We start from the raw sequence: 9,948 nt of genomic DNA, 5'->3' as shown, positions 1-9,948 counted from the left end.
GCTCCTGAAATAGGCCGGCATAACGCCGTGGAGCTGAGCTTCCACCCATCCCCGCTATTCCGACCCAGTCCCATTTTAATAGGACAGATTCAGCGAACCTTTATTTAGAGAATAAAAGTTTAAAGCTGAAGGTTATTTATGGTTCCACAGAGATAGGTCCTGAGTGGCTATTTAGAAGCACGTGATTCCAATAAACTTTGTTTTATGGCTTGAGAGTTGACAAGCCAAAATATAATTCCCACCATAAATTAGTTTAAGAGCATACAAGTGCAGATGCTTTCGTTCCTGGAAGCAGTAATCGGGAAAGTGTTAGCAGGGAACCGTCGGCAGGAATGCGACCGTGCAGGCACCTCTGCTACCGGGTCCCCCAGGCCGCGGGGGGAGCGCACAGTAAGTCCGCTTTCAGCCTCCCCGCCGCCGCGCTCGGGCTCTCTGTGCCCCGAGGAACTTCATGGGAACGGGGTACCAGCCTGGCAACGCGGAACAGCTCTGTTGGGGAAATGGGCAGGTAGAGCTCAGGTGGCTAGGGGTGCGCCGGGATGAGCCGGCTGGTCTCTGTCTGACATTTCTGAATTTGATGGGATTTCTTATTTGCAGCTAACCATTTTTTTTTTAATTAAAATTTAAAAATTAAAAAAAAAAAAAAGAATGCTTAGTGGCAAAATGCTGATATTAGTCCACTCTCCTCCCAGGCTCTGTATGTTATCCAGAGTGGGCAGAACTAAAAAAAACACACACAAAAAAATCCAACCAAAAACGGTCTTGGGAAGCTCTATTTAGTGAACTATTGATATCTAGGCAATTGTCCTGTGTTTAAAACAATAACTCTCCAAGATATCGTAGGAAGGCAATAGAGGAGGTGAAAAATAGCTTAGAGAAGAGGATTCCCCATTAGTATTTACTTTTGAATATACGACGCTTTTCAGGAGCATTAGAGTAAGCACGTGTTTTTGTTTCCCTTATTGTGCTCTTTGAATATATTTATTAAAATATTTGAAGGAAGGTTCAAGTTAAATCTATCCTTCCATAGTGCAAACAAAGATGTATGTCTCGTGGTTACTGATAGGTTAATTAGGTGATCTTAAAAGGGATCTATCTTAAAGTAACCGGATATTCATTCTAATAGACCTGTAGTTCTTTCTGTGCTCTACATGGATATGATGTTGCATGGCGTATTGTGACATTTTGTGGGTGATGGTTTAGCAAAGGTGATCTGAATATTTCATTTCTAAGTGACTGGATTGCCACAGAACAAAAAAAAAAAAAAAAAAAAAAAAAAAAAAAAAAAAAAAAAGCCTTTTTTTTTCTTCTTTTCCATCTTTTCCGTCAGTGAAAGAGTGAGCTCTGACTTTTCACGTCTTTAGAAATTATCCGGTATAAAATTTAGACTATGAATATTNAAAAAGAAAAGCCTTTGTTATTCTTCTTTTCCATCTTTTCCGTCAGTGAAAGAGTGAGCTCTGACTTTTCACGTCTTTAGAAATTATCCGGTATAAAATTTAGACTATGAATATTAAAAGTGAAAGATCACACCCCGGGCACAGGGAAAGCGTGTGTTCATAAAAAACTGCCTGAATGCAACGTGGTCCTCATTTGGAAGGGGCTTCCATCCCACCACTCAGCTGCTCGCAGGATTTACCATCAGTTCCTCTCTGCCTTCATCTATCAAACGTGGTTTGTAACCATTCTCCAGAAATATCACCCGTATGTGGAATACAACAGTAACAAACGTTTTTATTGCAACAGGTTCAGCAGCATGGAAGGACATCTACGGTAAGTAACCTCTTATTTCTTGTAGAGTCTGAGTTGCTTGAAAATCCTGTTTCTTCCATTCAGACTGGAAAAATTAAAAATGATGATGCCTGATGAATATTGCTACTCAACATAAATAAATTAATTAATTTAAAAAAAAAAAAGGAAAGAAAACGACCACGTCAGCATGTGAAGGCTCTTGTGGAGTTGGTTTGTGGTACCATGTCATAACTCTGGCTAGCACTAAAAGCAGAGGTGCAGTCTCCTGGGGGTTTATTACAGGGCTGTACAGGTGTCCTCCTGCTCTTAAGCACTCCAAGGCAATTAGCAGCGTTTCCATTTCAACTAGGCGGGACTGTACAGCGCCTCCCCGTGCAGAACCCGAACGGATCACGTTGTGTCCCAGCGCCTCATAACCTTGGCTACTCCCACTGTTTTCTCCAGATGGGATCCCAAGCAGAGCTGTGCCTGCTTTCTGATGTTCCCCTCGTTTGATACAGCCTGGTGACTGGGTGAAAGAAGTGATGGGAACTGGGAGAGGTCCGCGCTGGCCAGCCGGGACAGCCCAGCTGCATCTGAGTCCTGCGGGTGGTAGAGCTGATCCGCTGCTGCTCATTCTCTCCGGGCAGGGAAGACTTTAATGTGGATTTAAATGTTGTGAAGGCACGGGAATGGGTATCAGAGCTTAGGAAGGCAATCTTTTATTGTAGGGCTTTTCGCACCCCAGATGGTCCTGCTTGAGCTGCTCTGGGGGGACCGAGAGGAGGGCAGCGGATAAATGTGCATCAGGAAATGCTGTTGAACCTTTCTGGCTGTAGTGAGGAGTTAAGAGCATCACTCCTGGTGTTCTAGGCTGAGACTGGCTCGTCTCTCAAAGAGGGAAAGAAAGCTTGCGATATTTGAAGATGCATTACGTTCTACACTGCCCTCCCCGCTACTACCAATCCCACTCTGACCGGGAGCATGTAGAGGAGAGGAACTGTGTTTGTTTGCATTTTCCCGTTTTCTCTCCTTGCTTCCTGATAAATAACCTATTTCATTGCCTGTGCTAAGCTTCTCCTTGTCTTTTTGCCTTACGTGGCTCTATTGATTTTCGAGCCCTATAAATACGAACTAAAGAATCGCCTTCAGCATTGCAGTTTTAACTGTGTTCCATAGGTAACTTTCCTCCCTTCGTAGCTCAGCCCTGCGTTACGTAGATGTCCTTGGCATTTTATTCCGAGGCTGGCCCTAGACGTATGGATTACTTGTTTTCTGCTAACGTACATTTAGCATACTGACTATGAACCAGAATACAAAAAGCCTGATAGATCAAAAGTATTTTGTATGGGCAGAAGAACAGGAGGTGAATATATAACGCTTTTGTTCATCAATAACTCTTTGGCTTTGACCTGTCTGAGCAAGTCGTGCAATAAGGTGAAACGCAGGTCACAGCGTCTAACAAATATGAAAATGTGTAGTATTAAGCAGAGCAGGGAGCTGCTGCTTCCCCAGACCCTTCGCTTCTCCCTGGGCAGCCCTCGGCGGGCTTGTCCGCTCCTGGGGGCTGCCCCAAACGCGAGCTCGCACTGGGGGGCGGGGGGTGTTACCCTGCCAGTTCAGCCGGGTGGTTAATAACCCCCGCGGAGGCGGGGGGTACCCCCTCCCCTCAGAGAAAGGAGGAGAAAGCGGGGCGAGGCGCTTAAAATAGTTGTGTGGAGATTTAAATAAGCGGGGGGGGGGATTAAGGGCACAAAGTCGCTTCTAGCTGCACTTGCTGTGAAGAAGGCATCACAGTAGTGGTAAGAAAGCAGATGTTTAAAAATAGCATCTCCCAGATCAGGCAGTTGAGAGTTGGAACCAGGCAAACAAACTGGTACACACCGCTCGGATAAGCGCAACACCCCCAAATCCGCCCTCCGCAGTGGTTGGATGTATCGCACCCGCACCATTATTTGTCCTTATGGTGCCTGTTTTAAATAGTGGAAGGAGAAGAGGTTGACCGCAGGACAGCAGTGAGGAGCTGGGTCAGACACAATTCATGAACTTTTGTACTCCTGTGTGCCGCTGTCGACAAAGTAAAAATAATGAAACTTTGTGATATGTTTGTAAATGATTTCGGCTGACCTCTCGCCCTGCCCTTCACCATAAACGCTACGGCGGGGAAAACCTGGGAGGGTGCGAGGCTGCGGCTCGCGGGCAGCTCGCAGGGATAATAGCTAGACCAGCATAATGGGATGAAGGTAAATTTGGAAACTCTGTTCTTCCCGAGAGCAACTAACTCCAGCCTTTAATCTCATCTTTTTCACCAACCGCTGTTTCTGTTGTCAACTGTTTTACTTCTGTTTCGTTTGTGGTTTTTTTTTTTAATTCTTTTTTATTTGGGGGGGGGGATTTCTGATTATGGAGAATCTCTTCGGATTCGTGTTAGTCTAAATAGTTAAAGACTCCTTTCTAAATTACTTTAACCATTATTATTCTAAATAGCACAATTTGACCGATCAGGTCAGTTTTCCGTAGCGAGGACGTAAACGGCAGAGAATTTAAAGAGAACGGCAGGTCTTTCTGAGAATTTGGTAGGCGAAATTCGTCGTTATGATTTGGTGGAGACTCGTATAGCTCTATTGCAACAATTATAACAAGAGTGAATCTTTTCCGAAATCCCACCTTCCTGCAAATCCATATTTCAGAACTGAGTCCCAGCAGAATAGTTTACATTCCTCAGAAGACAGTAAGAAACTAAGAGAATTGAAAAGACCTGCTATATTATAGATGAAAACAGAATGTTATTACGTTGTCTATATATACCCTGTAGAACCGAATTTGTGTGATATTCATATAGTCACAGATTCGATTCTAGGGGAATATATGGTCGATGCAAAAACTTCACCTTTCTGCAAATGGTTAGAAGTTTAAATACGGGTGGAATCAAGAGGCATGTGCGTGCTGAACACTCAAAAATTATAAAAGTTTTGCTGCCTCGCTCCTAATTGCTAGGTTTTAGGACTTTTTTTAAACTTCAATTGTCTTTCAGTCCTAACTTTCACCGAAAATCTGTGAATTTAAACAATTAATCTCACCAGAAGCTACAAATTTTCGGGGGGAAGGGGGGAGGAGAAAGAAATTATTTACCAATCAGTGAATGACTCTTTTAAAAGATACTCATAAATTAGCTAGATATGCCAGACGTTAGCAAAATTTCTCTGTCAAGGGTCCAGATCACACCAAAATATTTACGACAGCAGCAAAAGCAGCCTTCGTCTCACTGGAATGTATTTACTTGTGCTCCAGGCATGATATTGATGAATGAAGACCGAATTTATCTCATTAAACCCGTGATATTTTTAACCTAATTAAATGACGTCACCAGTTCAGTTGATTGAACTTTAGTAGTTAAAAGTGAACTGTTTCTTGCCATCTGTATGATTTTACATACATACATGTATAGATTTATATTTAAACGTTGGCGTTTGCGTCTGGGCGCGCATACGTATGCACACGTATATATTGAGGCTTGAAAGCGAATGAGAAGTTACTGATTGCCTAATTTTATTCAGCAGAACTAAATTCTGGTAACTTTTGGATGACCTCTGCGAGACAAAGACAGGACAGATCTATTGTACATCATATTACCCTCTTCTTTGACGGCTTTTCTTTTCCTCTACTGCTTACCGGTTTCCTCTCTTTTAACCCCGCTTCAGCTCACCGCTCCGTATATTCCTTTCGATGTTTTTTGTTTGTTTGTTTGTTGTTTTTTTTTTTTTTTTTTAATTTTATTTAAAGCAAGGTACCAAGCCCCGGCGGTGATGCTGGCTGGTAAATCAGGCGGTGGGTCTGCATCCCCCGGGGCTGGGGGAAGCCGGCTCAGACAAAAGGCTGTGGGCAGGGCAGCGGCCACCGCCCCGGGGTACCCCTACACCTCCGGTACCTGGTTTGGGGGTGCGGCCCGCCGGAGAGGGGGGTCACCCAGTCAGAGGGATGTTATTGAGTGGAATCGGGGGAAATGCGGGGAAATGCGGCGGTGGGCGCCCGGCTCCCCATTGGCCGGGCCGGTCACATGCCCGCCTAACTTTATTCAGTTGACAGCAAGTAGGAGGGCTCTATGGCAGGGGAAAAAAAGACAACACGAGAAAAATTAGTATTTTCTACCTTCAGAAATTAATGGCCATGAGTTCGTATATGGTGAACTCTAAGTATGTGGATCCCAAATTTCCTCCTTGCGAGGAATATTTGCAGAATAGCTACCTAGGCGAGCAGGGGGCCGAGTACTACAGTGCCTCGCAAGGCTCTGATTTCCAGCACCAGGGACTCTATCCACGGTCAAACTACAGCGAGCAACCCTTTAGCTGTAGCAATGCCCAAGGCTCTGCCGGGCAGCCGCGGGGTCACGGACAGGAGCAATCCGGCCCGGCAAGCCACTTCCCCGGCCCAGCAGAGCATTGTCCACCGCCTCCAATGTCCAACTCGCGAGCCTGCAGCCAGCAGCCGGCCCTCAAACCCCCAAACGGCTCCGCAGTTAAGCAGCCAGCAGTAGTTTATCCCTGGATGAAGAAAGTCCATGTAAACTCGGGTAAGGATCCTCTTCTTACTTTGCTCTTCTACCCTGCTTCCGATCGTCCTCAGCGGCGCTTGCCCGAGTCCCTGCCAGGCTCGTGGACGAGCTTTTTAAGCCGAGGTGGCCAATTACACTCGCCATAAATTTTTATTGCTGAGGAAATAGGCTGTTGGCCACGCGGGGCTTTGCCGTGCAGGATAAAACTCCATTTTAGGAGCCTGCTAGAGGCTCCCAGACTACCTAGCTGCGTGTGCCCGTAGTGCCTGCCTCAAACGTGGGGGAGAGCAGCCCGTCCATTGTAAGCAACTGGGACGAATCCAGCCCGGCCACATGCTCGCAGCTCATAAGGTTTTCTTTTGTAAAGTCGAACCGGCAAGTCAAGATTAGCTTTGTAAAGTTCTCCGTATTTTTTTCCCAGTGAATCCCAATTACAACGGAGGGGAACCTAAACGCTCCCGCACAGCTTACACCAGACAGCAAGTCCTAGAACTGGAAAAAGAATTTCATTTTAACAGGTACCTGACCAGGCGCCGCCGTATCGAGATAGCCCACACTTTGTGTCTCTCTGAGCGCCAGATCAAGATCTGGTTTCAGAACAGAAGAATGAAGTGGAAAAAAGACCACAAACTGCCCAACACGAAGGGCAGGTCTTCTTCATCTGGTTCAAACCCCCATTTACAAACTGGTTCCAAGGACCATCAGACTGACTTGACAACTTTGTAGAAGAGGTGAAATTTTCCATTTCATCCTTCGCTTCTGACCAGTACTGTACATAACTGACACTGCCCAAGCAGAACCTGCATGTAGCAGCTAAGGACACGAGAAACTGTCATCTTTCTTTAAGGTACTGTTGTACAAAGGAGACAAAATGACGCTACTTTGGACTTTATTTTATTTGCCTCTTCTAGCACAACTTAAAAAAGGAAAACAAAAAAAGGGGAAAGAAAGAGAAAGGGGAAAGAAAAAAAAAAAACCAAACCATCACGCAGGCAGTGGGAATTGGGAAAATATTAAATGAGACCTTCTGTCCTTAAAAAGTAATAAATCATTGAAAATGAAACTGTCCTGTGTTTCAGTTTTGAATTCGAAAGTGAAGATTGGATGCTTTATTCTGGGATTTATACTTTTAATTGTCTTTTTATCCCATGTAATTTGGGCACGGATGCATTTTGGGCAAGTTGAGGACAGGAAATTCATAGTATAGTCTTTTATTTGAACATAAAGACTATTAAATGTGAACTTTTTTTGTGCTGCTTTACCTTTCTTGGTGTGATGAAAATACTTGCTCATTTCCATAACGTCTCAGAAGGTGTGCATAGGAATTAAGTGAAACCGGGTTATTTTATGTTCTGATAGTGTTAGCGTATTTATTTATTTGTTACATAGAAGAGTGAAGACAAAAAGAAAAATAGTCAAACCAAAAACGGGGAAAAGGAGCTGAAATACAGTATTTCTCCTTCCCAATCTCATCAACACATATGTAATGTTTACTTGTCTTGAACGTACACAACTTTCTTGTCCCCCCTTTTTTTATTATTTTCCTCCTTTGTGAATAGGAAAAGCGTCCCTGCTCCTTATCGTGTGCCATCCAGAGCTTACAGGCTTGAAATCTGTTTCCAAAGTCTGCTGCTCAGCGCTGTGCTTTAAACCATCAATACCTCATTTTAAAAATGGAAAGGGAAAAAAAATGAAAAAAAAGAGGGGAGACCACAAAAAACACCTCCCCCCAAAAAAAAACAAACCCAAACCCCAACAAACTCGAAACAAACAATAGAACTACCACTGTCACAAAAAAAAAGTGAAAAGTTAATGTGATTTCTGATATAACCTGAGCCATTCAAAGCTGAAAACTGAATACATTATTTCAAGCAGATTTCAAATTTCTTTTCTGCTAAAGAGAGATAGGCTATGTTGGCTGCTGTCTTGTTTTGTTTTAGGTTTATTTTGGTCTGTTGGATTTTTGTGGTTTGGGTTTGTTTAGGTTTTTGGTGTTGTTGTTTTTTGTTTGTTTTAAGAACGCTGATTGTTTTTAAGCAAACCACGACACATGACTGCAACGGTTGGAAAGCTCAGCAAGTTGCTTTCATGGAAAGAGGAAAGGCTTGCATGGGAATAGAGCTCGTCTAATACTCACTGATTTGGCCCTCACTGCTGGTTGCCAAAGTTTTAGTGCGCTGTAACTACGAAAGCCAACCAAACCAGCTCCCTCAGCCACTTACACCTCCGCTCAGGCGATTTTAAAGCTCAGCCCTTATCTCCTGTACCCTCAGGGCAGCCTGGGAGAGAAACCATATAGTCGAAATTGTAACGAGGTGGTCCCTTCATTAAAGAGAAAAGGGGCAAAGAATGAAACTCATACCAAAACTGAAGGGAGGTGGAAAGAGCAGGGGCTGAGTTAACGTGCCCTTCTCCAGGCTGGGTGCTTCCCATCGAGGACTCAAGGCTTTTGGTCTCTCTCTGGAAAACAGCGGCCAAAATGGGATTAAATGAATTCGAAAATAAAAAGCGAACTTTTCAACAAGGGTGTATCCAGCAGTGTTAACTGTGGCCAGCAGTTAATTTCTGCCTTTTTCTCGTTCCTAGAAGTCCACAAAGTGTCTTTAAGACTTGGCCTTTTGTTTTAGAGCCTGGAGAAAACTCTTTGTTCTTCCTTAGGGTTAGCCCAGTTCTCAGACTTGCACATGGCAATACTTGAATATCTCCACGTCGTGATATTAAAGATGGATATTCCCGCATTATTCGCATCATTGTTTCTATGACAAAAAGCACCGAGTTCATACATAGTAAAGACGTCTTTTTTTCTGGCGCCTTCACGTTGAGAAGCTGAAAAGGTATTTTACTGAAGTTCGGCTAAATTGCAGGAACAGGTTCACCCAGAGGACAAATTTTCTATTCGATTAGTTGTATTTCAGCCGGGAAGAGTGACCTCTAAACCCTTAACCTTTTGGACCCAAAATACCCTTCCCTTTCTCTGGTATGGAGAGCAGCTAGCAGCAGGGCTTGAGGAGGGAATTCCTGAGACAAGTTTTCAAGTTTTGTTACACCAGGTTCCTACGGTAGTGGCCTTTCCTCTCCAGAGCTGTTCAAAGCCATCCTTTCACTCTTCAGACGAATCTACGAAAATAAAGGGGGGGGGAAAGGGTGTGGAAAAGTAAAACCTCTCTAGCTGCTCTTCTTGAAAATCCCCCTCCCGGACCCCCGCTGTTTACTTAAAGTCTGTGATAAGTTGACTGGGAGCAGGGAAAATGTGTTCTGAGAGAGAGACACCTACTTTGGCATCTGTGGTACAGTTCTGGAAAATAATGGCCTTGGATAAGCAAATCCTTGCTTTGTGCTTCTAATCGACCGAGATGGCTCCCGAAGTTAAAGGACCAACTTCTGCTCCCAGATTACCTTCCCCCGCCCACTGAAGTCAAACAGGGATGTAGCTGCGAGCAGAATTTGTCTCATTGTCTTTTGAAATGTTAATAACTCCGGGACGAGTGTTGGGTTCAGCAGGCACAGCTCTTACAACCCTGTTTGCAAGCACCCTTTAAGCGAGGCCGGGGCACTATAGGTTTACATAGGTGAAGTGGAGGCAGAAAGTACCAAAAAGAAGTAGTTTTCAGCTGCCAATGCTCTGAAGGGTCAGGAATGTCTGTAATAGCGACCAGGAGCACCCA

The 9,948-nt window shown here is 44.3% G+C and overlaps 1 protein-coding gene across 1 annotated transcript; it reads left to right on the top strand.

Annotated features, from left to right (window-relative positions):
* Positions 1 to 5,526: 5,526 nt before the first annotated feature.
* HOXD4 (homeobox D4) lies at positions 5,527 to 9,420 on the top strand. Its single transcript, XM_017837735.1, has 2 exons — positions 5,527 to 6,301; positions 6,705 to 9,420. Exons 1-2 carry the CDS (start codon positions 5,893 to 5,895, stop codon positions 7,007 to 7,009), a joined length of 714 nt encoding a protein of 237 aa, XP_017693224.1. The 5' UTR covers positions 5,527 to 5,892; the 3' UTR covers positions 7,010 to 9,420.
* The last annotated feature ends 528 nt before the right edge of the window (positions 9,421 to 9,948 follow it).

The sequence above is a fragment of the Lepidothrix coronata genome, unplaced genomic scaffold (genome assembly GCF_001604755.1).
Source record: "Lepidothrix coronata isolate B3197 unplaced genomic scaffold, Lepidothrix_coronata-1.0 Scaffold7, whole genome shotgun sequence".
NCBI lineage: Eukaryota > Metazoa > Chordata > Aves > Passeriformes > Pipridae > Lepidothrix > Lepidothrix coronata.
This window is presented reverse-complemented; position numbering and strand designations above follow the sequence as displayed.